This window comes from Tilletiaria anomala (genome assembly GCF_000711695.1).
Source record: "Tilletiaria anomala UBC 951 chromosome Unknown K437scaffold_90, whole genome shotgun sequence".
Lineage (NCBI taxonomy): Eukaryota > Fungi > Basidiomycota > Exobasidiomycetes > Georgefischeriales > Tilletiariaceae > Tilletiaria > Tilletiaria anomala.
This window is the reverse complement of record NW_013546932.1, coordinates 616-25,647: the sequence shown is the minus strand read 5'-3', so window position 1 is coordinate 25,647 and position 25,032 is coordinate 616. Positions and strand designations below refer to the sequence as shown.

The 25,032-nt window shown below is 57.0% G+C and overlaps 11 protein-coding genes across 11 annotated transcripts; 7 read left to right on the top strand and 4 right to left on the bottom strand.

Moving 5' to 3' along the window:
• Nucleotides 1–175: 175 nt before the first annotated feature.
• K437DRAFT_238815 (uncharacterized protein) lies at nt 176–3,225 on the top strand. The gene is made up of 5 exons (XM_013385961.1): nt 176–416; nt 497–2,044; nt 2,118–2,834; nt 2,922–3,095; nt 3,168–3,225. Exons 1-4 carry the CDS (start codon nt 360–362, stop codon nt 2,970–2,972), a joined length of 2,373 nt encoding a protein of 790 aa, XP_013241415.1. The 5' UTR covers nt 176–359; the 3' UTR covers nt 2,973–3,095; nt 3,168–3,225.
• A 1,764-nt stretch (nt 3,226–4,989) lies between these two features.
• K437DRAFT_264263 (uncharacterized protein) lies at nt 4,990–5,981 on the top strand (the record flags this gene model as incomplete). The annotated part of the gene is made up of 3 exons (XM_013385960.1): nt 4,990–5,220; nt 5,248–5,449; nt 5,557–5,981. 3 exons carry the CDS (start codon nt 4,990–4,992, stop codon nt 5,979–5,981), a joined length of 858 nt encoding a protein of 285 aa, XP_013241414.1.
• Nucleotides 5,982–8,179: 2,198 nt separating this feature from the next.
• K437DRAFT_264262 (glycoside hydrolase family 18 protein) lies at nt 8,180–9,805 on the bottom strand (the record flags this gene model as incomplete). Its single annotated transcript, XM_013385959.1, has 1 exon — nt 8,180–9,805. One exon carries the CDS (start codon nt 9,803–9,805, stop codon nt 8,180–8,182), a length of 1,626 nt encoding a protein of 541 aa, XP_013241413.1.
• An 844-nt stretch (nt 9,806–10,649) lies between these two features.
• Nucleotides 10,650–12,411, top strand: K437DRAFT_275693 (biotin synthase). The gene is made up of 3 exons (XM_013385958.1): nt 10,650–11,738; nt 11,812–11,859; nt 11,926–12,411. Exons 1-3 carry the CDS (start codon nt 10,773–10,775, stop codon nt 12,307–12,309), a joined length of 1,398 nt encoding a protein of 465 aa, XP_013241412.1. The 5' UTR covers nt 10,650–10,772; the 3' UTR covers nt 12,310–12,411.
• Nucleotides 12,412–12,599: 188 nt separating this feature from the next.
• On the top strand, nt 12,600–14,528 carry K437DRAFT_258612 (Nop domain-containing protein). The gene has a single exon (XM_013385957.1). The coding sequence runs from the start codon at nt 12,654–12,656 to the stop codon at nt 14,463–14,465; it is 1,812 nt and encodes a 603-aa protein (XP_013241411.1). The 5' UTR covers nt 12,600–12,653; the 3' UTR covers nt 14,466–14,528.
• Nucleotides 14,502–16,046, bottom strand: K437DRAFT_291506 (NAD(P)-binding protein). The gene is made up of 6 exons (XM_013385956.1): nt 15,838–16,046; nt 15,630–15,733; nt 15,135–15,550; nt 14,998–15,059; nt 14,856–14,927; nt 14,502–14,740 (listed from the first exon to the last, which is right to left on the bottom strand). The coding sequence occupies exons 1-6, from the start codon at nt 15,905–15,907 to the stop codon at nt 14,577–14,579; spliced, it is 888 nt and encodes a 295-aa protein (XP_013241410.1). The 5' UTR covers nt 15,908–16,046; the 3' UTR covers nt 14,502–14,576.
• Nucleotides 16,047–17,808: 1,762 nt separating this feature from the next.
• On the top strand, nt 17,809–19,933 carry K437DRAFT_188063 (uncharacterized protein). Its single transcript, XM_013385955.1, has 2 exons — nt 17,809–19,389; nt 19,476–19,933. Exons 1-2 carry the CDS (start codon nt 17,919–17,921, stop codon nt 19,730–19,732), a joined length of 1,728 nt encoding a protein of 575 aa, XP_013241409.1. The 5' UTR covers nt 17,809–17,918; the 3' UTR covers nt 19,733–19,933.
• An 845-nt stretch (nt 19,934–20,778) lies between these two features.
• On the bottom strand, nt 20,779–21,145 carry K437DRAFT_269952 (zf-CSL-domain-containing protein; the record flags this gene model as incomplete). The annotated part of the gene is made up of 2 exons (XM_013385954.1): nt 20,779–20,871; nt 20,957–21,145. 2 exons carry the CDS (start codon nt 21,143–21,145, stop codon nt 20,779–20,781), a joined length of 282 nt encoding a protein of 93 aa, XP_013241408.1.
• Nucleotides 21,146–21,654: 509 nt separating this feature from the next.
• K437DRAFT_227319 (uncharacterized protein) lies at nt 21,655–22,273 on the top strand (the record flags this gene model as incomplete). Its single annotated transcript, XM_013385953.1, has 4 exons — nt 21,655–21,699; nt 21,863–21,920; nt 22,060–22,143; nt 22,227–22,273. 4 exons carry the CDS (start codon nt 21,655–21,657, stop codon nt 22,271–22,273), a joined length of 234 nt encoding a protein of 77 aa, XP_013241407.1.
• On the bottom strand, nt 22,221–23,580 carry K437DRAFT_258608 (uncharacterized protein). Its single transcript, XM_013385952.1, has 2 exons — nt 22,665–23,580; nt 22,221–22,600 (listed from the first exon to the last, which is right to left on the bottom strand). Exons 1-2 carry the CDS (start codon nt 23,148–23,150, stop codon nt 22,412–22,414), a joined length of 675 nt encoding a protein of 224 aa, XP_013241406.1. The 5' UTR covers nt 23,151–23,580; the 3' UTR covers nt 22,221–22,411.
• An 83-nt stretch (nt 23,581–23,663) lies between these two features.
• On the top strand, nt 23,664–24,805 carry K437DRAFT_238800 (DUF605-domain-containing protein; the record flags this gene model as incomplete). Its single annotated transcript, XM_013385951.1, has 4 exons — nt 23,664–24,273; nt 24,351–24,478; nt 24,555–24,630; nt 24,698–24,805. Coding segments are annotated over exons 1-4 (510 nt in total), but the record flags the coding sequence as incomplete, so codon positions are not given.
• Between the last annotated feature and the right edge of the window lie 227 nt (nt 24,806–25,032).

Sequence of the window (25,032 nt, the reverse complement as noted above, 5' to 3'; positions counted from 1 at the left end):
TTTCGTCCTGTCCTGCTGCATTGTGCAATGTACTGCTGTACGGCAGTCGCCTCGTCATCAGCTGATTGGAATTATCTCGGCATCTTACTTTATTGACAGCTGCGCGGTGATTTTTTTTCGGGATCGCCGACGCGAAGTCACCAGTCGAGACCATCATCCTCAATTGATTCCCCATGTCACATGTACTCATTTGTACATACACCTAAGGCTTTGAGACCATCTGCTTACATAGCATAAGGCTATACGCTGTTTCTGCGTGGTAGCTCCAGAGATACTGCGTTGTGTAAAGGCTCGGGAATACGGCCGTGCGAAGAGAAGCGGAGCTTTCAATTTGCAGCACGCCAGTGTGACTAGCAGCGATGGAAATGGGAGCAGCGGCGTCGCCGGCGCTGCCGCAACCGGGCGTCAGCGCATGGGTGAGGACACCGCATACGTTTGCATCCGCTGTGTTGGGCTTGCGAGCTGACGGAGCACTGAGGGATTGTCGTTCTTGCAGACCGAGCACAAACATCAGGACGGTCGCATTTTCTGGTACAATGCAAATGAGAAGCGTTCCATGTGGGAGAAGCCGACCGAGCTGAAGACGCCTCGGGAGCGGGCGATGGAAGGCACACCATGGAAGGCATACAAGTCGGGCGACAGGACCTATTATGTGCACTCGGAGACCAAACAGAGCAGCTGGACGCTCCCACAGGAGCTGCAGGACCTCTTCAAAGATCTGCCTGAAGACCCTGCGCCTCAGTCGCCCTCAGTAGCTGTCGGTTCCCCAGCCCCTGCTCACGTCGTCGGCATGTTTCCTTCTGTCTCCCAAACAGAAGCTAAACCCTCGGGAAGCCCCGGCGCTCCACCTACTGGTTTGGCTAATGGGTTGCCAAACCGCCCGGTATACAGCGGCCCACCGCCTGGCTTTCCTGGAGGAACACCGGTAGCTTCTGTCTCTGGACCACAGCCGGTCACGGCAGGCGCAGTTCCGTCCAGTCTCCCGATAAGGCCCGTTGTGGATGCCAGCGCCCCAACACCGAGTGCCACTCGGGCGGATGCGCCGTTGTTCGAAGATGCCAACCAGGCGGAAGACGCATTCATTAGCCTGCTTCGACAGAAAGGTGTCACATCAGAATGGACGTGGGAGCAGACGATGCGCACGATTGTGACAGAGCCTCTGTACAAGGCACTCAAGTCGCTAAGCGAGCGCAAGGCCGCATTCAACAAGTACATCGAGATGCTCAGGGCCAAGGAGCGCGAGGAGCAAACGATCCGCCGCGGGAAGGCTGCCGAAGCCTGGAAGAAGCTCTTTGCAGGCAAGTTCAAGAGCCACAACTCGTTCGAGACCGCCAGAAAGTGGTTCGGGAATACGCAGGAATGGGCTCTTTCTAAAGACGAGGCAGAGGCGCGCGTCGTTTTCGAGAGCATCATTCATGAAATGAGGGATGCAGAGCAGACGGCCGCCCGCGAAATACGGCATCGAAATATGGACATGCTCATGTCCCTGTTCAAGAATTTTGAAATGGACGTCATGACGCGCTGGCGCGACGCGCAGCGTACGATTCTGGAATCGGAGGAATACACGCAAGACGCCCGACTGCAAGAGATGGACGTTGCAGACATGATCACTGTCTTTGAAGAGCACATGCGCGTCGTTGAGAAGGGCGAACAGGAGCGGCGCGAGCAGGTAGACGACGAAAAGCGCCGGACGGAGCGTAAGCGCCGGACAGCCTGCAAGGAGTTGATGCAGGAGCTCAAGGACGATGGGACGATCAATGCCAATTCGAAGTGGTCCGATGTGTACCCGCTGATCAAGGAAGACGATCGTTTCATCGCGATCCTGGGCCAGCCTGGCTCCACGCCTCTCGACTACTTCTACGACATTATCGACGAGCTGGACACCCGACTCTCTGAACACATTCGTCGCATCGAAAAGGGCTTCCGTGGTGTCAGCTTTGAGATCAAGGAGGGCATAAGTCGGGAGGAGTTTGATGCTAAAGTGGAGGATGTTGGCGGGTATGGCGACGCATCCGAGCAGGAACGAACGCTGATATTCGAAGATGTGCGCAAATGCCTGTCCATTACTGGCTTGATACTGCGCATAGGCTAACTCTTGCCCTGATTTCATATCACAGATTCGTGGCGAGGCCATCCGAAGAGCGCAAGAAGAGCGCAAGCGCTCCGAGCGCATACAGCGCCACCAGGCCGAGGATCTGCGCTATGCTATGAAACGCGTCGACCCACCCTTGTCAGAGCGGCTCGAGCTGAGCTTTGACCAGCTCCAAGTGCTGCCCGAGGTGACGTCGTTACGCGAATGGAAGGACTGCCACGACGATGAGACGCGCAAGATGGCATGGCAGCACTTTGTCGTGCGCACGAAAGAAAGGCAGGCAGAGAAAGCTTTGCGCGATCGTAATCGCGGCGAACATGGCCGGGAGCGCGAACGGGACCGGTCTCATCGTGCGGGGGAGGAGGGTAGCGCGGACCGGCGAGAGCTGCGTCGATCGCGACATGATTATGACGCCGAAAATGATGGAGGCGCAGCTCATGATGGCGGCGCGGATTGTTCCCGGGAGAGAAAGCGCGAGAAGCGCGAGGTTGAGTTGGACTACTCGGAGCCGCTGCCTGACGACCGCGAGCGGGAACGGGACAGGGACCGCAAGCGCTCGGAGAGGCGGAGCGGGCGCAGGGCTGGAGCAGAGGAGCAGCAAGCAGAGAGAGGTGGCAGCGGCGGCGATGGCGACAAGGAGCTTACGAGCAGGTCTCCGGTTGAGGAAGCTCGGCGCGTTACCTCGAGGAAGAAGCGCGCGGCGACCGGTGGTGCTTCCGTCAGCGCAGGTAGCAGTAGCAAGGTAAGTCGATGCCTGAAGCTCGCTCTAAGTACATAGATCTTCCTGCTAACTGGTGACGTGTCGCGCATATTCGCTTTCACCCGACAGCGTCCCAGGACAGCGGACGAGGAAGTGGACAAAGAGGAAGGAGAGGTGTGACCTGCTGCACGAGGATTGTAGGCGCAGGAGAATGCCGGGTGCGTCTTGGCCAGGCATTTCTTGCTTTTCGGGTCTCACAAGAACTTATTCATAGCATACATGAGGCGTAGCATTATGTCCTTGGTCAGTCCGAAACTCGATCGATCTCTTCATGCGGCAGCTCGGGGATTGACCGTAACTCTCATGGTCTCTCAGACTCTTTCGGTCCTATGTAATGCATTTCGCTCTGGTCTCTGGAGTCTACCCTTCCCCCCTCTCTCTGCATGATGGTCCAACGGCTTCTTATTCTGCTCCTGTTGAGGGATTATGCCTGAAACCTTGAGGAGTCCCGTACCTACACACGGTCCAGTGGATGAGGAACCTGTTCAAGTAGCAGACCACCTTGCCTGAGTTATTTGGGCCGGGGGGGGGTCACCCTCTTCAGCGGTATTTATGTAAGCTTCTGCGGCAGACTGCGATTCATTGCGCCAGCTGTGTGGCGTATGCTACATGGATGGCTTCCACTGCGCTGTGTCTCCTACCATTGAAAGACGATCGTTCTGGCGGAGGAAGAGCTGCTCGTTAATCATATGCACCGCTGGCGAAAACCACTTATGATGAATACTTCGCCCCCCGCGCAAACATAAAGAGAGATTGAGACGCTTACGTAAAATACGAGCGTGTACGTCCTGTGGAATAATAACAACTGCGGGTCGGGTGTGGGATGAGATCATCGTGCATCTGTTCTGTGCCAGCAATGGCCCAGTTCTCGGGTTGGGTTGCCACCCAGCCACAACAGCTTTACCCTCTTCTCTCTCACACACATACTGGTACCCACAACGATCATGTACTGGTCTGTGGCACAATTCACGTCGTCCTGGTTGGCAGTCGCGAACTTTTTTTTGACCATGGACAGCAGGTCGTTCTTATCCTCGTACCCCCCTAATCGTGCTGCATGCTGCGCCTCTTTCGAATACGTCAGTGACCAGTGCGTCAGCGCTGAGCCATCCATTTATAGTTACAGCGCCAGAGACACCGGTCGAGCGCGAGCTCCTTCTTTCCGTGCTGCGTTTGGGTGCGGCACACGCTGGCGCAGTGGAGGCGATTAACCGCATATGCGCTCTTGGAATGGTGGCATTGACTACAAAGATCATCTATGCATCTACTCTATACCCACGAAGACATTGCTCCCAACTATCCGTCACGAAAGTCTGCCGCGCGCTGTTTTGTATTCTGAGCTTGGAGAGATAAACATGAGCGCCACGGGATAGCTAGAATTGCTGACCGCACCACTTGCGTCTCCGAAGATCTTCCAAAATTGGCCTCGCAATTTCCCGTGCTGGCAGGCAGCAACATCAAGGGACGCTAGCTGGAGGCCAGCGTTGTCATTGTCGCAGTCGCCGCCTTTGCTCTCTTTTGAGTTCGACCGGGAGTCGTCTCGAAGCTGCTTACCGTGAAGCAGCACGAACTCGCGCAGGGGAGTGCCATTCATGCGCGGAAAAAGCGACTCGCCGCTTCGTGCAACTCCCGACCAAGCCGGAGGAAGAATTCTTCTACCAGTTCCCACACATCGCATCTCCGCCTTTCGAGCGTCCCGCCGGCCACCCTGCTGAAGATCCTAATGCCCAAGGCGCCGTGATGACAGCTACGACCTTTCCGCCATGCTTGGTCCGCACTTCTGCTTGTGGAAAGGCGACGCGATCGGATGCAGGTCGACGCTGATCTTCGGCAGCGTGACGATGACGGACGGCGCTGTCATTATGGCTAGCTCTCATTCTCTCGGTTAATATATCGTCGGACGCCTGATTACTGGGCTGAGTGAGTAGGCTGTTCCCTGAGCGATACGGGAAATAGCTTGACTATTCTGCAAGGCTGACCAGGCCCCTCGACTTGCTGCAGGCAACGGCATGCGCATATTTATAGCTCCAGTCTGGCACTCGGAGCTCTTCAAGGTGCACAATCGAGACATGCTGGTTCTCGTCGAGGGCTCGCTCAGTGCCGGCGACATCATGGTGTTGTACTGGATTGCAACGTGCCGATGCGAGCGATTTCCTTGATCTCCTTGCTCAAGCAAGCCACCCCTCTGCAGCATTTGCCTTCTTCCAGATCACAAAGCAGCTTGGTGCAATGCCGTTTCCTCGTCGCATTGCAGTGCTTCTTCCCAATCATTGTCTTTTTCGGAGGCATATGCCTCCCCGAATCGTTACGCTGGTGTATCCGGAATGTCCTCAAGCAGCAAGCGACGGATATCTTCGTGCAACTCGACGATGTCAGCCCTGAAAAGGAGGAAGTCTAGGCTGTCACTCAGCAGCTCGATGGCTCGAGGGTGCAGGCGGACAAGGAGTTGAGGGATTTCTGGTACAAGGAGCTGTTTACAAACGACAAGTATCAGAACTTCTACCGCGCCACCGTCGTATTTATTGATCAGGCTCTCCAGCAATTGAGAGGTATCAATGTGATTCTTGCGAAGAAGTTACCTGCTGTGAAAGACATGCAGCGTGATTCTGGCTGTTGCCGTTCATCATCCCCTTTCCTGGGACGAAGCTCATCACCTACTACACCTCGACCCTATTCAAGTCTATCATCGCCAATGACAACATCTGAGTGTTGCTCGCCGCGGGCAGGAGCGACCGCTACCCGCTTGATCAAGCTGCGGACGGGGCAACTCACTACCTCTTGTACAGCGGGCGGCTGCTCAACTTCGGGAACGGGACTGAGTACTTTGCGGCCGGTATCCTCGCGCACCTCCTCATAGATAGCGCTGGGAACCGCAGCCCGATGCTCTGGACCACTGCACGGATGGCAGCGTCGATGGCTGTGCTTGCCAGCTCCATCTCGGTCGTCAACAAGGGTCAGCAAGGCACACCCGAGTCGTACATCGCGGCGATCGCGCTCTATACCTTTAGCACATGGTTCGCCCTCGGCTGGGTTGGGCATGGCGTAGCTGTGCCCGGCGGAGATTGCGAACATCCGCGTTCAATCCTCTGCCACGGCGCTTTCCACTTCCAACTGGAACTTCAACTTCCTTAGGGAGCCAGATTCCTCTACATGAGTATAGAAGATGAAGTGTGGCTTCACTTTGCTGACTCGCAAGTGTCTGCGTCAGTCACCCTACTCATCATGTTCATGCTCTCAGCGCTCAAGAATCTGCAGTGTCGCACATGTATCTTTTTCGCCGTCTTCAACGCGTGCTTTGTCTCCATTGTCTACCCCTCTCCCCTGAGCTGTGAGTTTCTATCGGACTTCCACAGTGGGCAACACCAAGGATCGCAGCAGCTGACCATTCATTGCTTCCATTGGTTTCCGTTCCCCGTGCTTGGCCAGACGTCGTCGTGGACTGGAGGAAATGGACCTGATCTATGCCGAAGCGCCTGAGACTCGCTGGTGGGAACGCAAAGTACTTTATGAACTAGGCGTGCTGCCTCTCCCTACACAACAAGCAGCTCGTCGGCCAGGGCCGGGACGCGGAGCTGGCGCTGTGTTTTCGCAAGAAACTCGAGAAGGATGGGGAGGGGCGTGCAGCGGAGAACGCCCGTGAATGCCAACGGAGCGCGTGACAACGGCGCTCGCGCCGAGGATGCAAACGCTGCAGGTGGCAACAATACTCCCCCCCTGTACATGCGCAATTCCGCTCCAGCCCATCGCTCGATAGCGAAGGACGTCGGACGACTTACGCACATTCGCTGCAATACGGCAATAGGTGCTCTTCACGGAATCCCCCAGGTCACCGGCTGCGCTGCCCCATCATCATCATCATCATCATCATCATCATCATCATCATCATCAGCAGCAGCAGCAGCATCCTCTCTTGAACATTTCCATTTACACCGATAGAGTCTGTAGCACAGACGTGAACATACATAGAGCCAGTAACACCTTCTCGGGGGTGTGCCAAACTATAATTGCCACCTAATCGAATGGATTCCTTCTGCACAAGTTGACATGCAAGCTCCAAGTACCGCCCATTATTGGAATGCTCCAATGTGCCCTTTACTCGTGCTGTGGATGCATGTCGGCCACGCCCACGCTGGGCACAAAAAGGTTGGCACTCATTGCAAGGCTTATACATTGCGCGGTTTTTGCTGCGTGATTTTTGCCCCTCACCCCATCTACGCTTTCCGCCCTGTAGCCGCTGCCTGGAAACAGCGCAAATGCAGAGTGCTGCAGTGCCCCATACCGCTGAGACTCATAAAAGGTACAGGCGAAATGCGCTCACTGCTCCTTTGCCAGGCTCCACAAGTCCCGGCGCAGGGCCAGGGGCCCGATGGGCGACGTGCACTGTAAGCGCTCCTCGCACCGCACGCGCCCCAGCGATGGTATATATAGAGCATGGTTGATGTCGTTTGACATCTAACCCATCTCCCATTCGCCGAACATCAGATCCGCAGCTCGCCTTTCCTTTGTCAAACAACACTCCATCGCAAACCCGCACATTCTTTGAGCAGATCAAATCACAATGGCTGTGAGTGTTGCCGCCTGGCTCCCTTATCGCGGGCACCGCCACCCCTGCTTCACACTTGCGCTGACTGATTCCTTCTCTCCCTTGCCGTCCGATCACTGTCTCATTCGGCACTCCTCTTAGTGCCCATGCGCGAACGACTCGACACGCAGCTGCTCCTGCAACGGCGAGTGCAAGGACTGCACTTGCGACAAGGGCACGACCAAGCCGAGCTCGTGCACATGGTGAGTGCTGCGTCATCTACCGGCCCTTTTGTTCTACAAAGTTCTTTCCCCCGTCTGACCGTTCACTCTTTCCAACCGCAGCAACCCTTGCAAATGCGGGACCAACTGCAATTGCTAAAGGACCACGGGGCATCACGAGAGCAGCTTTCTCGGCGTCTCCCCGCACACTCAGCTACGGTGCTACTTCAGCCTGATCAGGGTGCCTTTTTATCAGTCTTCCGTCCCAAGCTTTTAAGTTGCACGCATGTCCTTTGTTTGTTAAAGCTTGCCACCGCAATTCATGAAAGTTTAATTTGATCCGAGCCTGTTTGCGTTTGGATCACGTGTCGATTCGCTGCTGTGAGGGACTCTGGCGTTTGCCAAACTTCTGTACAACGAGTTCTGATGCAATTTTGCTCGCGCATCACGCTTGCAACATCGTATCGTACAACGCGCATTACCGAAGTCCCAACCATCGGATCGCTGTGCTGCTTCAACATCGCGAGTGCCGATGGATGGAAAAAAAGAACTGCTTTCCCATGCTTTATGACACATAAAATTTAATATTACAACGCGTGCAGTAGCCACGGTCCCGCCTGGCCGATGTCCCACAGAGCGGCGCCAACGTCGCCCTGTTCGATGATCTCCCTGCGCCTGATCATCGTGTAGGCGCTGGGCATAAAGGCGCGATTGAAGATGCCCTCGCGGCGGCCGTCGTTGATCTTGGAGTCATCGCCGTTGGCGCTGATGTAGTCGAAGCGCATCTCGGCGCTGTCGTCGTCGAGGTAGATGAGCGGGCGCGAGGCAAGCATCAGCGCATGCAGGTCGGCGTGCTTGAGCGCGCTGCCGGCCCTGCGCAACAGAGCAAACTTGCCCGCCTCCTTGCGCAGACCTTGCTCGCGCGCCTTGGCCTGTGCCTCGGGCAGGTGCGCGCGCGCTCTTGGCGGCGACGCCGTCGGTACGCGCGGGATCCCATCGGCGGTCTTGGAGTTGAGGAAGATAAGCGAGTAGCTGTAGCCGTAGCAGGGCACGCCCATGAGGAATTTGGAAGCAAACGACGGCGCAGACGCGTTAAAGTTGTCGGCTGCTGCTCCATTGAGATCTTTCCATCCGGACCCGACGCCTGGCAGCGGCCCATCATCGAGGGATAACTTAGCCAACAGGTCGATGTTGCTTTGGAGAAACTCCAGTGGCAGATTGGGGCCGTACGTGCGCATACGGCTCGCCTCCGCGTCCTGGCGAAGCGGGTTCTCGTCCGCGAGGCCAAGCTTGTCCATGTCGAGCATGCGGCCGGTGGGGCCCGTGTGGTCGTACGTCATGATCTGTACGTACTGCACCTTTTGCGCTGCGGTGTGGATGGCCTGCGCGAGCAGCTCGGCGGTGCGAGTGACGTTCGCATTGCCGGCTGCGCCGTCGGTGCGCAGCGGCGGATAGACGACGGTGAGGGTAAGATTGTTGGAGGCGAAGCTCTTGCCGAGATGCTCGATGAACTCAGGGAGAGCCCAGCTGGCAGCGCTCTCGAAGACGGCACCGTCGAACGGTCCGTCCTTCATCTTCATCATGATCTGGCCGATCAGCGAGATCCAGCGCAGGGGATCGCTGCGCAACGCCTGAAAGTCGCGCTCGGTCCATGCTTCGAGCTGGAAGCGCGGCGTAACGAGCAGCGGCGGCAGCTTGACGTCCGCTGCTCCGGGCACGGGAGAGGAGGCACGCGCCGGCGCGCGAAGCCTGTGTACCCAGGCGCGATCCTCATCGCTCGGGATGCCGCCGCGGACGTCATACTCGCCGCCGGTGGCGCCGGTGGATTCGAACGCGGCGTGCTGCGCCTGCTCGGTTTCCGGCACGACGTGCACAGTGTACCAGGCTGGCGCCACAATATCAAGCTTGCCGCGGTAGTGCTCGGTGTTCTCGCGCCCCTGCGGCTGGTTCCACGGCGTGACGTACGCCAGGACCGTGCGGTCACGCGGGAGAAAGCGCGTGTGATTAGATATGAGGTTGCTGCTGCTGGTGCTGCCGAGTGCTGTCGCGTCGAGGCCTTGGCTTGCATTCGCGGCGATCGTCTCGGCGGATGGGAACTTGCCGTGCAGGTCTAGCGGGTACACGGATGCGGTGGAGGAGGAGAGGGCGGCTGCTGCAGCGCGCGTTGCTTCTGCACATGCGCAGGCGGCGATCACCAAGGTGCTGAGCAGCATGGTGACGGCGGCGCGTCGGCCTGGCGCCTTGATCTTGTTTCCGTGCCGAGGCGTTAAAGGGGGTTAAATCACGCTCTTGGCAGAGTCATGGCCGCTGGTCAGCCCCGTTCTTTGCTCCCCCTCCTCTCGTGCCTGCCTGTTCGTGGGAAGGTGCGTGAACGCGTCAGCATGTGTCCCGCGCGCTCTCTGTACTGCATGTCTCCATCTTTGGCGGAGATCACCCATCCCCTTGTTACACCGAAAGCAGAAGCAGAACGAACAGGCTGGCTGGCTGCATGGCTACAGCATGGTGGATCAGATCGCAAACAACATGAAAAGGCGCGGTAGGATGGTCAAAATGTGCAGGGACCGGACCGCCCAGACATGAGCGAGCATCGAGTGCAATGCCCGACTTTCTCTTGGACTTGCTCCATCCAATGGAGTGGAGTAGCGTCGGAGCAAACGGGGAGCTCCCTCGCGCAATAGAGGCGGTGACCCCTGTGTAGTTCATCGCGTCACGCCGCATCTGCTCTTCCCGATGACGGGGGTGCACAGAGGTGCAGACTCACCTCTCTCATCCTTTTCCAGACAGCGGCCGGGCGGCGATGTTCTGCTGCTGCTGGAGCAAGGAATCTGAGATATGCCCCACGTTGAACTCGGTGTCTCTCCCCCCCAGAATGTGCAACGATTCTCGCTGGGGCCAACACATTCCCAACCCCCAAGAAATAAAAAAGAAATAATAGTAAAGAATGAATGAGAAGAATCGTGTGTAACTGTTCCAGTGCCTCCGCCACACGACCTGGCCTGCTACTTTGAAGCATGTACTACTACGACCACTACAACTATCGCAACCACTACCATTACCGCAGCCATTGCTCCTATCGCTTTACTACCTTTCTTCGAAGCCGACACCTGCCTGCCCGCTTGCGTGCATAATAAAGCTCGCTCGGAAACCAGGGTACAAGGCGGGGGAATAATAATAATAAAAATGGCCCTTCGAAGCATTGTTGCGAACTGCGTCGGTCGCACCGCAGCCGGCAGCCGGCTCGCCTTGCTCGCCAGCACCACCACTGGAAGCACGGCCACAGGCGCAGGCGAAGTTGCGGGTGCAGGTCCATCCGTCGCCTCGCACCGAAGGTCTCTCTCTTACAGCCAATGCCGGGCACGCGCCGTTCCTGCAGCGTTGGAGGGCGTCTCACAGGCAACTTACGACAGCTCGGCTGCGGATGCCGCTTATCAGCCCGCAGCTCCCGCGCGTCCTTCCCCTCCTGCTACTGCTGTCGCCGATGGAGTCAGCCGTCACGACTGGACACGCGAGCAGGTGGCGGAAATCTACAACGCGCCACTGCTCGAACTCGTCTTCCGCGCGTCGAGCGTGCACCGGCAGCACCACCCGGCCGGCTCCGTGCAGCTGTGCACCCTGATGAACATCAAGGAGGGCGGCTGCTCCGAGGACTGTGGTTACTGCTCCCAGTCGTCGCGCTATACAACGCCCTCAACGCCTTCCAAGCTTAGCGACCTCGACCAAGTCCTCGCTGAGGCGCGCAAGGCGAAGGAGAACGGCAGCACGCGTTTCTGCATGGGTGCCGCCTGGCGCGAGGTTGGTGGGCGCAAGCGTGGCTTTGGACGCATCCTTCAAATGGTCTCCGAGATCCGCGGTATGGGCATGGAGGTCTGCACGACGCTCGGAATGCTCACCCCCGAGCAGGCCAAGCAACTCAAGGCCGCCGGCCTTACCGCGTACAACCACAACCTCGACACTAGCAGAGAGTACTATGGCAAGGTTGTCACGACCCGCTCCTACGACGACCGTATCGGCACCCTCGCCAACGTCCGCGATGCCGGCATATCTGTCTGCTCCGGCGGCATCCTCGGCCTCGGAGAGCAGGAAGAGGACCGCGTCGGCTTGATCTGGGAGATGTCCAGGCTGCCCGAGCACCCAGAGTCATTCCCGGTGTGTCTGGTCGGGCTTTGCCTGCACGCTGCATTCATCCGAACCCTCAGTCGCTGACCTTTTTTTTTCATAGGTGAATGCCCTCGTTGCGATCCCAGGCACGCCTATGGAGGACAACAAGGTGAGACGCTTTGCTTAGTCCTCATGCCATTCGCGCAGCACCTAACCCCATCACTTTCCCTTGCAGCCCGTCGACTTCCGCACGATGTTGCGCACGATCGCGACAGCACGTTTGGTGCTGCCCACGTCGATCATCCGCCTCGCGGCCGGGAGGCATCTGTTCAGCGAGTCCGAGCAGGCCTTCGCCTTCCTCGCCGGCGCCAACGCCATCTTCACCGGCCACAAGATGCTCACGACGCCCACGAGCGGATGGGACGAGGACAAGATGATGCTCGCACGCTGGGGGCTCAGGGGAATGGGTAGCTTCGAGGAGAAGCGTATGCGCACACACGCGGACGCGCAGAGCGACTCCGTGGCACCCGTCACAGCTGAAGAGAACCTGATGCACGTGCAACAGCAGAACGGCCTCGGGCTCAAGCCCGACTCGGTCGGCGTCGCAGGCTTAGCCTGAGCATAAGCAGGGCAGGAGAATACGTTCTGGAATCGGCGCATGGGCGCTACGTTGTGCGCACTGTATCATCGTATCATCCAAAAGCAAACCTTCTAGAGCTACCAGGCGGCTTGTGGTGATGGGGCCATTGTTGAATCTAGCTTTTGGGGCGGAACGGCGCACAGGCCTCTTTTTGAGATTTTGAGCACACAAAGCTCATTTCTCCAAAAGTCCAAGACCAGTCCTACATGTATTCGCACTTTGCATCATCAACTTCGCAATTACGTTTCCATCCTAATCTCGCACAACGCTGCTAGGTGGTGCTGCCTGTCGTCGCTGCCAGGCGCCGGAAGAGCGCTCGCAGTATGGCAGACCTGGCGGACGAACTACTTGCAGACCTCGGGTCCGAGGAGGATGCGCAGTATGCTGGTGTGGATGGCTCCAGCGGCGAAGTGGCCAGTGCCTCCTCTTCTTCTTCCACCATAGCACTTTGCAAGCGCAAGGCGGTGGAAGATGCAGACCTGGATGACCTCGAGGCACTCGAGGGAGATGCAGGGACGGATGAGGAGGATGGTGAGGGGAACGGCGGGGTGCTCGACGGAAGCGGCAAGGGGACGAACTCCAACTCCAAGAATGCGGTCAAAGCTGCGGAAGAGATGGACCACGACGAGATCGAGCAGCTAGATCTAGGGCCGACCAGCATCAATAGCGTACACGCCGTCTGCAAGGCGCTGCGGAGCAGCCGGCTACAAGATACTCTGTCTCAGATCCACCAATTCGGCACCTTAGACACGCCAGATTTCGAAGGCGTGCTGGAGGAGACACCCGAGTACAGCCTGATTGTCCGGGCAAACAACCTTGCAGTAGAACTCGACAACGAGATCATGATGGCACACAAGTTTATCCGCGATCACTATGCACCCCGCTTTCCGGAGCTGGAGACGCTCATCCTCAACCCGTGGGAGTTCGTGCAGGCTGTACAGGCTCTGGGCAACACCGAAGACATGTCCAAAGCCAACCTGGAAGGCATCCTCCCGCACGGAACGATCGTCGTTATCAGCATGACTGCATCCACGACAAACGGCCGGCCGCTAGAGCCTAAAGCATGGGAGAGGGTCGAGGAGGCATGCCAGGTCGTCTTTGACCTCGAAGCAGCGCGCAGAAAGATCCTCACCTACGTCGAGTCGCGCATGACACTCATCGCTCCGAACCTCTCTGCCGTCGTCGGCACACGTGTGGCCACCAAGCTGCTCGGTGTTGCCGGCGGACTGACGGCGCTCGGAAAGATCCCTGCAAGCAACATCGGCCTGCTCGGCGCGCCGAAGCGCAGCGCGACAGCCGCCACGGGCCTCTCCACCGCCTTCTCCGGCCGGCACAACGGCTTCATCGCGCAGTCCGATTTGGTCGAGAGCACGCCAGAGGAGTACCGGCGGCAGGCCCAGCGCATGGTCAGCGCGAAAGCCGTCCTGGCCGCGCGCATGGATGGCGCAAAGAGCATGCGCGACGGCAGTTACGGGCGCAAATTGTACGACGAGCTTGAGCGCAAGCTGGAGAAGCTGCAGGAGCCACCTCCGAGCAAAATGATCAAGGCGCTCCCGCGGCCACAGGAGGGCGGGCGTAAGCAGCGCCGCGGCGGGCGCGCGGCGCGCAAGATGAAGGAAAAGTACGGCATGACCGAGCTGCGCAAGATGCAGAACCGCGTCGAGTTTGGTAAAGCGGAGGAGGAGGCCGGTGCGTTCGACGATATACTCGGCATGGGTATGATCAACAGCGCGTCCACGGGGCGCGTACGCGCGCAGGTCGCGGACAGCAAGTCACGAGCCAAGATGTCCAAGCGAAATATCAATCGTCTCGCGGCGCTGCGCGGGCCGACTTCGTCATCACTGTCCGCAGCTTCGGCGCTCGACAGCGCAACATCCGGCACCGCATCCTCGCTCTCGTTCACACCCGTGCAGGGCATTGAGCTGGTCGACCCATCTAGGAACAAAACCAAGGTAGACGAGGCCAACGCAAAGTGGTTTAAAGAAGGCGCGTTTTCCATGCTGCCCAACGCGGGCACAGGCAGCAAGATCCCGGGCTTGTCCGCTTCTGCTTCCGGTGCCGCCTCATCCGCCTCTGCTTCCGCTTCACGGGTAATGGGGCCCCCACCAGTACCGTCGAAGAAAACGGAGAGCTAGTCACGGCTGGATACTGTAGCGTAATCTTCACTTTTTACCCATTGCCTTTCGATTTACAGCGACCTAATATACAAGGGATAATACCTGCCTGCTCAGTGCCCTGGCCTTGGCTCAGATGCCCCTGCCGCCAGTGACCTCGAGCGTGTGTCCGCTAATGTAGCTGGACAGTGGGCTGAGGAGCATGACGATCGCAGCGGCCGCTTCCTCCGCGTTCCCCTGGCGGCGCAGCGGTACGTCGTTGTTTGCCTGCGGGTTGGCACGCATCGACGCGGGAACTACAGGTGAGGTGGGGCGAAGCGAATCCAAGCGAAGCGAAACAAACCAAGAAAAACAGGAGGTCAGTCACCGAAAGAGCATAAAGGGCGCAGAACAATGTTCAGATGTACTCACTGCCAAGCGCAATCTTTTGCCCAATGACGGTGATGGACGCTCCGTCTTCCTTTGCCTGGGTGAGGCGGGTGTCTGTTGGAGGCGTGTAGAGTCAGGGTCTTTGGGCTGACGGCATTTAGCTACCATTGTTCTCGCCACGTACCAATGCTACCGTATGCGATGCAGTTGCATCTGACGTTGAAAGGCCCGAGCTCCTTGCAGATTCTATGTCACCAAAAGACGTCAGCGGCTGTTACTCTCTGACCAACTGGTCATGCAAGGCCGCCAGCACAGACTCGCGTCTTGGTCATGCCGGTGACAGCAGCCTTGGCGGCGCTGTAGTTGATCTGCCCCGCATTGCCGTGAATACCGGAGGTGCTACTGATGTTGATGATGCACCTGTTCTCGTGCTTTTCTGGGTCCTTGAGGCGCAGGTGCGGCGCTGCAGCGCGGACGATGCGGAAAGGCGCCGTGCAGTGCACGTCGAGAATCAAGTTCCAGATATCGTCGCTCATTGTGTGCAGCATCTTGTCGGCGGTGAATCCTGCGTTATTCACTATGTGGTTGATCTTGCCATATGCGTCAATCGTTGCCTTGACGACCGTCTCGCCAAAGTCTTTCGCGGTCACATCTCCAGGGACGCCGATTGCGCTGCCGCCGTTGTTCTTGATCGTATCGACCGTCTCTTGCGTTTTTTGAGGGTCTAGATCGCTGACCTGGGGGTTTCGACGGAGCGAACGAAACAAAATATCAGAGTTAGCTTTGCGGTACTCTCACGAAAGCGATTAAACGTACGACTACATGGGCGCCGTGCGCGCCGGCGATGATGGCGGCCATCTTGCCGATGCCATTGCCGGCGCCTGTGATGATCGTAACTTCGCCCTTGAGCAGCTGACCAGCTGCAGGGCAGAATGGAATGAAGCGCACGAGGCCAGTTTTAGTGAGCCTCCTCAAAACAAAAGGGTTAAGTCAATCGTAGTACGAAAAGACGGGATCGACTCACGTCCGACACCGCTGCCAAAGACGCCGAGCTGGTTCTTCAGCTGCGATACTCTTGCTTGTGCGCCAGACATTTTGATCGGATCAATCACAGTTCTGTGCGTTGAACGAATGGCAAGTCAACCTGGGTGCTGGATTTGGTGTGTGCGGGAGATAGCGGGGTAAACACAAGAGAGAGGATGGTGTGCACTACATGTCTATCTACGTCTGGAGTCGATGGTAGCGATTATCGGTGGTTGGTAGTGTATACTATACAGTAGGCAGTCATGTGGAGAATGCACCGGCTTCTGTCGGCGACTGGCACGCGGGGTGGCGGAATAGCCGGAGAGAGTCCCTCGTCCTCATTACGTCTCTTGTTCTCTCGACTTACCTCGTTGATATTTTCATCCTACAGCGATGCCTGTCGTAAAGACACCATCCATTACGTTGTTCCGCCCGAGGCCATGCCAGATGGATCAGTCGCTGCCCCTATCGACATGGGCAGCTATTATTTTGTTGGACTTGCCCAAAGCCATCCGGACATTCGTAAGTGAATACCTTAAGGTCCTAGGCCTGGGGGATACCAGCATGTTCGATCAACCTTTCTATATGCATTGATATGGCGAATACGACATAAGTCTCAGCGCTGCATAGCTATTTGCGACGTAGAAGGTGAGCCTGTGATTCATTTCATTAGGCGATTTGTAGACATTGCACCGTGCAGCATGGCGCAGCAGCCCCTAAGACCCCAATCCGTGGGGCATGATGCCGATGATCAATTCCTTGTGCTAGCGCTGTGCTCCGCACTCGGTACCCAAGTGTGTTTCTCCGTTCGACACCTTAGTGGCCAACCGTAAGAGAGTGTGGATGTCGGCGTTACACCCCATTGTCATGACCGAACGCTTCCATCTAATATTCCTCTGTTGTTCGACAGGCCCATTTCAAGACAGAACGCACGGCAAAGTTATGCCAGCACACCCGCAGTTCGATTCTCATTACGGGAAGAATGAAAACGTTCACACCAGGGGCATGAAGTGCCATCCTTCACATTATCAAGTGAAGTGCATCCTGAATTTCCGATTCCGAGCATCCTCTACTAGCTTCCGACAGCTAATGCACATATTATGCATCTCCGAGTATTCGGCCTTGGTTTCATAAACATTCGCGCCTTGTTTGTGGACACAGTGTCTCAACGTTGCAGATCCGTCTCCGACGTCGCCATTGGTTGTCCCATCGGTCTTAAAGGAAACGCGCAGGTCGCGTCGGAAACCATGCTCGAGGTCGATCAGGCTGAGTTGTGAGTTCTATCGCATATCTGAGCTCACTCCATATATACACGAGTGGTTTCCAACGCCCTGGACGTAGACTTCAGATCACATGTTGCAGGTATGTGCCAGTACGGAACTGCATCTTTCTCCTCTGATCGTCTTTTGCTAATTTCTCACCTCCCAAGATTCCCCTTGGATATTCCTCCTGATGACTGTTACTATACACATGTGCAACACGACGTAGGATGTGCCTAGCCAGTCCGCAGGAGCCTGTGACGGAGGGTGAAAATGTCACCGAATGCCACATGGACGCGCCGAACAGCCGGCAAGCGCAGCGTGGAAATGCACGCAATTTCACCAGAAATGAGGAGAATAGCCACAATCACCGGAAATACAGTACTGGATTCCCCGCAGCTTGGGGGGTGTTTGGGCGTACGGCAGTTGTGCCTGCGTATCAGACAGTCATCCAGCTTACGAGGTATAACTATTATACACGCAATGCAGCTGAAAGTTGACCGTCCCATGGGTCGAGGGGAATCTGCTTTTGTATTTGCTTGCTACCAGCTGCGGACAATCTTCAAAATTGATACTCTACGCACAGCTTCCATCGTCCACTAGGGCGCACACTGTATAATCGAGAACCCGGCGATTCCAAGAAAGCGGGAGGCATTGCGGACCTCCAGCCGCTGGTCGACGATACGGGACGCACATGCGCACATCACGACGCGACCATCCGGCCTGATACTGCCTGCTCCTTGCGAAATCGCCTCGCAGAACTTGGTCCAGTCGCTGCAGGGCTTCAGCTTGTCTAGCTCCTACCCTCCAAAGGTCGGTTGACATGGCCACTATGAAGGGCCATCTCGATGATCCGCGCGCGCTGAGGGTGCGATCTGATAACATGCTGGGCACTCACAGCTTGAGACTGCACAAAAAGCGCAAGATAGATGCTGAAGTCGCCGGCTCGTCCCGTCATCTCGGAGCTCGACAGGCCGGCAGCATGTCATCGTCGTCATCAACTTGGTCAGGCTCAGACGTGTCGACTTCCTTGCGGCGTCATCCTTCGAGTTCCCCCGCGTCGCCTGGAAACATGGCTTCGACGCCAAAGGACCCCGGTACCACGCGTACAACTACCCATCGACCGCACTCCACTGCGACTCCGCTGACGGAGATCAAGACGGGCACGGGATTGCTGAACGTCACCATGCCCGCAGGCGGATTCGTGCAGTGTCAACCTGCGCATCTCGGCATTGCCGTATCGCCCAACGCGGCGGTGCACATCCTCATCGCCGACTTCCACGACTTTTATCAGCGGCTCGACGTCAGTCTTCCCGCTCCCATCTTGGACGGCTGGCAGTGGCCTGCCGTGAATTTTCCCGCGCGGACGCTGCTGCGCATGCAGGTCACCTCATCGCCGGACAACCTGACGAGCCCGGACTACGCAATGTACGTCCGCCGCGATGTTGTTGCGCTTGGGAGTAACAGCACGATCTGCCTCGACGCCGACGACCGCCTCGGCTCCGATGCATCGCCCGACGGCGCCGACCCGGATTCGGCATCCGCGGCGACAGGCGGGGGCCACCAATCGAAGTACTCGCACAACACGATTAAGGGAATCGCAGGCGTCCTCGGCGGTGTGCTCGCTCTCCTACTCGTCCTCGTCATCTGCATGAGCGTCCGTCGGCGCGACGAGAAGCGCAAGTGGGACGAAGCGGCAGCGTTGCACAGGATTAGCGACGCGGGAAGCATCGCTCGCTCTTTCGGACGCGGGCACGGGGGTTACGACATGGGCACAGGCCCGGGCGCCACCGTTGGACCAGCACTACCAGAATCAGCACACGGTCAGGGGCAAGGGCTTGGGAATCTTCCCAGCGAGGGTGGCGGCCGACTTGTCGCAACGAGTGGTGGAAGAAGCTGTGGCAGGCGGCGTATTGCATGGCCTCTATCTAACATGGGCAGAGCGATCCTCACCACGCCGTCCACTGCTGCGCCTCCTGCCGCCAGCGCCAGCCGTATGGCTGGCCTGCGCTATATGGCGTACCTCGTACCTGGGCTCGAGGCGAGTCGCACCGTTGCCGAACCAGGCGGGCTTGAGGGGCGGCCGTCGCATGACCATCTACGGCACGACCCGGACGCGAGGGGAGAAGCGAGGCGCGCAGCTGCTGATTCTTTCGAGATGCGGAATCGACGTGTACAGGACGGCGGAGATGGCCCTTCGCTCCTAGAAGAGGGGGGCAAGCTGCGCGATCTGCCGAGCTACCGGCAGAGCCAATGGGAGGCAAAGCAGAGCCGGTTGCCGAAATATACACTTCGTGAGTACTCCATCCAGGCTTCAGTAAAATGATGTGGTTCCAATCTCACCGTATCCGCTTCCTTCTCTTCTTGCTTGCGAATACAGCCATAGACACCGTCAGCAATCAGTATGGACATCCGCCGGAGCCACTGCCGTCGTCAACACGAGTATGTCCCGAAATGGGCGCCGCCGCTCCCAGGGCTCCTGGCGCCGCCTCGCCCCCGAGCTCGCGCTCGTTCGCATCCGCTCTCGAGCGCCCAGCGGGCGATGTGTTTGCCGGTTTGCAAATGCCACTGCTACTGCCTCCCTCTGCAGGTGCAGAGGCGGATGCGCAGCGGGCGGGCCATCCAGTTGTGCGGTAGGACCCCTGAGAGCACGCGCACGGGTCGCTTTTCCCTTATCAACTCTCACCTTCGCAGAAGAATCCCCCAGGATGCCCCCATCCCAGTTGCTCGTTACCATTATCGCATGCACGCCCCCACACCCATCTACAACCCATTAATTCATGCGACCGGGGTTCATAACGGACACTCATTCTTCTTTATCAACGTCATGGCATACCGCAAACCAGAGGAATATATCTTTTGTAATCGCTCCGACAATCTGTATTCCGACGCGCCTTGCACCTAGGCGCATCACCAGTGGTGCTGTGTACTCTTTCTTACAGTTTCCAAAGCACCCATCGCTACATTCGCTAAACACTCAAGGGAATTGTATGTAAGGACTGCGCGAAAAGGTTGCCTGTGGCTTGTGCGCGCGCAGAGATGCAGATCCGGACTGTCTTTAAAGGAGGTTGTCAACAACCTGACGAGAGCATGCGGTTGGGTAGCCTCCGAATCATGGGCTGCAGCAAGCGCGATGTAGTGGTTGGTGTGCGAGCGTTCCAGGACACTAGGTCATTTGTGTCGATGCGCGAGCAGGCAGCCAGCAGGAATCCGATATAGACTGTTCAGGGCCCCGCTCTTCGCGGCGGACAGAGCTAACTGATCGGTTCAGAGAAGATTGAGAAGTGGCGAACTCGAGTCTGCCCGCTCCAAAGTTTCGTCTAGGCCTTCTGACTGACTATTCGTCCCTAGATCACTTGTACGCCCGCTTACTGTCGGGCCAATCGTACCGAGACTGGCATCATTTTTTGACTGAGCACATATCTCGGGCGGCATGGTGCTGCACGGACCTCCCTGCTTTAAAGCGTGCTGCGAGGTGCTGTGGGTGAGAAGGGCGAGCTGAGACGCGGGATGCATGCGCGCTTTGATCTGCGAGTGATGTTGCTGCTTCATCAGAAGAGTTGCCAAAGAGGTGGTTGCTGCAATATGGCAAGGCAAGCGCTGGATATTGCAGTTGAGAAAGAGTGCACGGAGAGCGGTTGCCAGTGGCGGTTGCGGTCATGCGCCATAAGTTTGCAGTCGACTCAAGCAGCTGAAGCGACAGCGGTCGCTATGCCTTCAGAGGTAACCTGCTGTGCAGCCGTTTGATCCGCATCATCGTCTTCCTCAAAATCGAGCTGCACAACCCAAGTCCGTAGGAATGAGTGAGAAACACGATTCACTGAACTCAATTCCGACGCCATCATAGAATGTGTCACTCACTGGGTCGAAAACAACCCTGATCAGCAGACTGCACGAGGGACAGCGCGCGATGTCCTCGGCATCTCTCAGTTGCTGGCGCGTAATCTCGAATCGGTCGCCGCACGGGCAAGGGTAGTGGAAGAGGTCCTTGCTCGCATCGTACGACATGTCCTCCAGCTCGATCTCGTCGTAGATGGCCTGCCGCGGCATGGCGGACGATGCTGGCTACTCGCAGACACTGTAGCGCTTTTGATCCACGGTCAAGGATGCCGGTGCTGCTTCTGGCTTTCTGTCACTACAGAGAATATCCTCAGGACTCTTAGTCACGCACGTCCACCCAAGCATGCAGACAGGATCGACTAGCACGACAAACAATAGTGGCGGCGAATGGATTGTCCGAGGTTTAAAGAAAAAATGTTTCAGGAATGGCGGCGGCTCATGCATTAATCGTAGAATCGCTTTCTCTCGGCCGAGAAGGCAGCTGTGACAGCTCTTTCTTGCTTGATGAGAGAGAGACACGGGCAAGCGACGACTGTTGGCTGCCGCCCAGTGACCAGCGCTGTTCCAGCACGCTTCCCATCGTTCATTGACTTCCATCCAACCAGCCCATCTGCCTCGTGTTGGACAGCTTACAACCCTGCTCCCACATCTAATACACCTGCTAGGCCAGGCAACAGCAGGAGGACATCTGTCACTAGTTCCGTCGTCAGCCAAGCAAGATGGCAGCTCTCTTCAGCCCGTTCCGAAACACCTACCGGTACCTTGTGAGTTCCTAGTGCCGCGCGGCCGTGAGGGGAATCCTGCAAATTGAGAAAACAGCGCTGGCATAGATCTGGCGCTGGCAAGCATTCCCGTTGGCAGAAAGTGGACTGACGGACTTTATCTGTCGCTTCCCCTTCTCATCTTCTACTATGACCCACTTCTCAGCAACGGACCGCCCACGAAAAACCGGTCATCTTCTTCTCGCTTCTTATCGGATCGCTCGGTGAGTGCAGTATATTGCCTGACGGACTTCGGCCTAATAGATCTCAAGCCGCATTCCTCGCGTCCAGCCTCGTGGTCTGATGGTCGATTTATGAGGCTAGTTTATCGAGTACTGATAACCCTCTGCTCTTTGCGCATAGGGCCGATCGCGGTCGTCACTGTTCCACCAATTAGGAAGCGCTATGGCTGGAAGCAGTCGGAGAGAATCCCCACTTCCTACCCACGTGAGTACTCTGAGCGGGAAAGCCACGGACTCAACCTACACCAACTGAGATGATGGAATTCCTGCACCTGTCTGGATACCTAGTGCCGGACCGAAAACGGGAAGAGATAACAGGATATGACGATAAATGAGCAGTAGTGACCTCAAGCGCAATACATGCAACACAGAGGACGCAGAAGCGCGTGCTTTGATTGATAGTTTGCACTGAATATGGCAAGAGGCACAAGCCTGCTGGTGTCGCCGAGCCCTTCCTTCCCATCCAGACACCTTCAAAAGCAATCGTACAGCCTTTCAGGATACTGTTCACGGGGCCTCTCCCTGCCGCTTGGCAGGTCCTTTGGCGCAGGAATCCCCTCTTTCCGCTGTCGAACCGCGTATCGCTCCCTCCAGAAGCTTTTGGCTGGTCTGACAGCGGGCAGCGCTCCTTCAGAGACGCTTCCTGATGGCGTTGTGCACGGCTGGGATTGGTCGCGACGAAAGTCAGCACGCTGCAGTGGCACGCTTCTCCAAGGGCTGACCCACTTTCGTATCGCCCAGGCTAGCTTCTGCAGTTCGAGGGCGTGGCACAGTTGCTGCATCACGCTTGCCTTTGCAGTCGTGCGCTCCTTGATCTTTGCGGGAGCACGTTTCGGGCTGTGCTCCGCGCACATTGTCCTTCTCCTGCATCCGATCTCCGTCATTTCTCATCGAAAGCTTCTGCATCTGCTCCTCCAACCTGCTCAGGCGCGCTTCATGGTCCGCCCATCGCCTCCCCAACTCTGCCTGAGCAGCTTGGGCGGAGTGAATGCCCTGTTGGACGCTATGGATGCCATCGCTTACGTTGTGCAGCGTGCAGTCGATCTTGCTAATGTCCTCCAGCGCTTCGGCAGCCGCTTGCGAGGAGGCGTTCGCTGCGTAGACGGCCGCTTCGAGTACCTTGAGACCGCAAGCAGGCTCCGGCGATTGCTGTAGCTGCCGCTGTTGCTTCTCCTTCGTGATCGGAGACGTGGACGGCCCATGCGAGGACATTGCGCTCAATGGAATTTGTTGTGCGAAGGCCGTTGAAAGCCTTGAAGGCACAAGTCGATATCGAGGCTTGTGTGCACATTTATGTCTTCGCACTATCAGACCACATTCAGGCCCCCTTCCCATCCAACCAGTCATCCACATGCCGCACGGTTGACTGGTTTACGCCTGCAAAACGAGATACTGTTTCGAAGAAGCACCAGTGTAGCATCCGCTACGCTGATCAAGCACGCAAATTCGGAGGTATGACGCAGCTGTTATATCGTAAGCAGGCATAAGGGAACACGAGGCTGACCTCGCGCGTTGAGCGGGATGAGCGAGCATTACTAGTCTTTTTGGAGCCCGCGAAGATCGTGAGGGACGCTAAAACGAAACGGGAGCTACATCATCTGTCGCTGCGACCGGCGAATCTTCATGCAAGCACACTCGAACCAGACTGCCATTGCCTTGTATGACTGTAATCCAAGAACTTGAATATGGAGCATACATGGTCAGATACAGATCATCCGATGATCAGGAAAAGGTCAGAGTGTGGCGTGGTGTGGTGTGACTTTCGAGTGGCACCGCTGATGGGCCTTGTGGACTTCACTACCTGGCAACCATCGGTTGGATCCATGTCATGTTGCGCTCGACACAACCGCAGGTCTGCAGCACGAGACTATGAGACCTTTGGATTGATTTGCAAGGCGTGACCGATTTTATTCGTAGAGCGCGTTGTGTCACTGTTGAAGGCTGCGAAGTTCGAGATCGCCGCGCAACTCGCAACCTCAGCACGTTCCATAAATACCTCTTATCACTTTTGCATTTGAAGCTTAAATGTTCGCAGCGGGCCACATTCCAAACGCATTCGGCATCGCATCAATCCAGCCACTTAAGGTGGTGGCAAAGTAACCCTCGTATCGGCGGTCAGCTTGCACTCGGGGCAGCGATGGAGCCGCTACCATTACCCCCCGCGGAGCTCAAAGCGCTGACGCCGTTCATTCAGCGCAGCAATGAGCTTCTCAAGGCGGACCCCATCATGTCATACTGGTGCACTTTCTATGCTGCGCAGCAAGGGATCAGCGCTAAGCGGCAGGACAAAGAGTCCACCGAAATGCTGATGAAAGTGCTCGATTCGCTCGAGGTGGTCCGTCCCCGTTGTCGATGTGTCGTGACTTGGCCCTGAAGACTGCGCTGACATAACTCCTTTGGCATGTACTGCAGCGAAAAATCGCACTAAAGCAACAACCCGCCATCACGGACGACACGATTGGGAACGCTTATGTGGAAAACTTTGCGCTCAAGGTCTTCGTCGGCGCTGACAACGAAGATCGCACGGGCAAGGCGACTCGGTGCGTTCAGCTCACAACGCCAAACTCACCGTGCTTTGACTTGTCTAATCGCAAATGAGCGCTTCCATGTGTACAGGAATACTGCCAAAAAGTTTATCGCTGCCAGCAATTTTCTTGAGCTGCTTAAGCTTTTCGGTGACCTCAAACCAGAGGTATGCCACTCACGGATGGGTGCTTCAAGCCTTGCACGGTTCCAAGCTGACAACTTGCTCATAACAGATCGAGGAGAAGGTTAAATATGCAAAGTGGAAGGCAGGGGACATTGCAAAAGCTTTCAGAGAAGGTCGCACACCGCAACCGGGACCGCCGGGTGGACTAGAGTCCGAGCCGTCAATCAAGGGCGGGCCGCCCTACCAGGACGAAGATGACTACGTCGCGCGGGAGATGGCCAAGCTCATGAACGAAGCGAGCAGTGCGCCGAGTGTTCCACCATCTGCACCATCTGTGACTGATGCAGACAAATATGCCCCAGGTGGGGCAGTGGCGACTGCCATCTCACCCGGAATCTCAGAGAGCGATTCCATTGCCCCCTTTGGTGCGCCAGGGGATGCGGA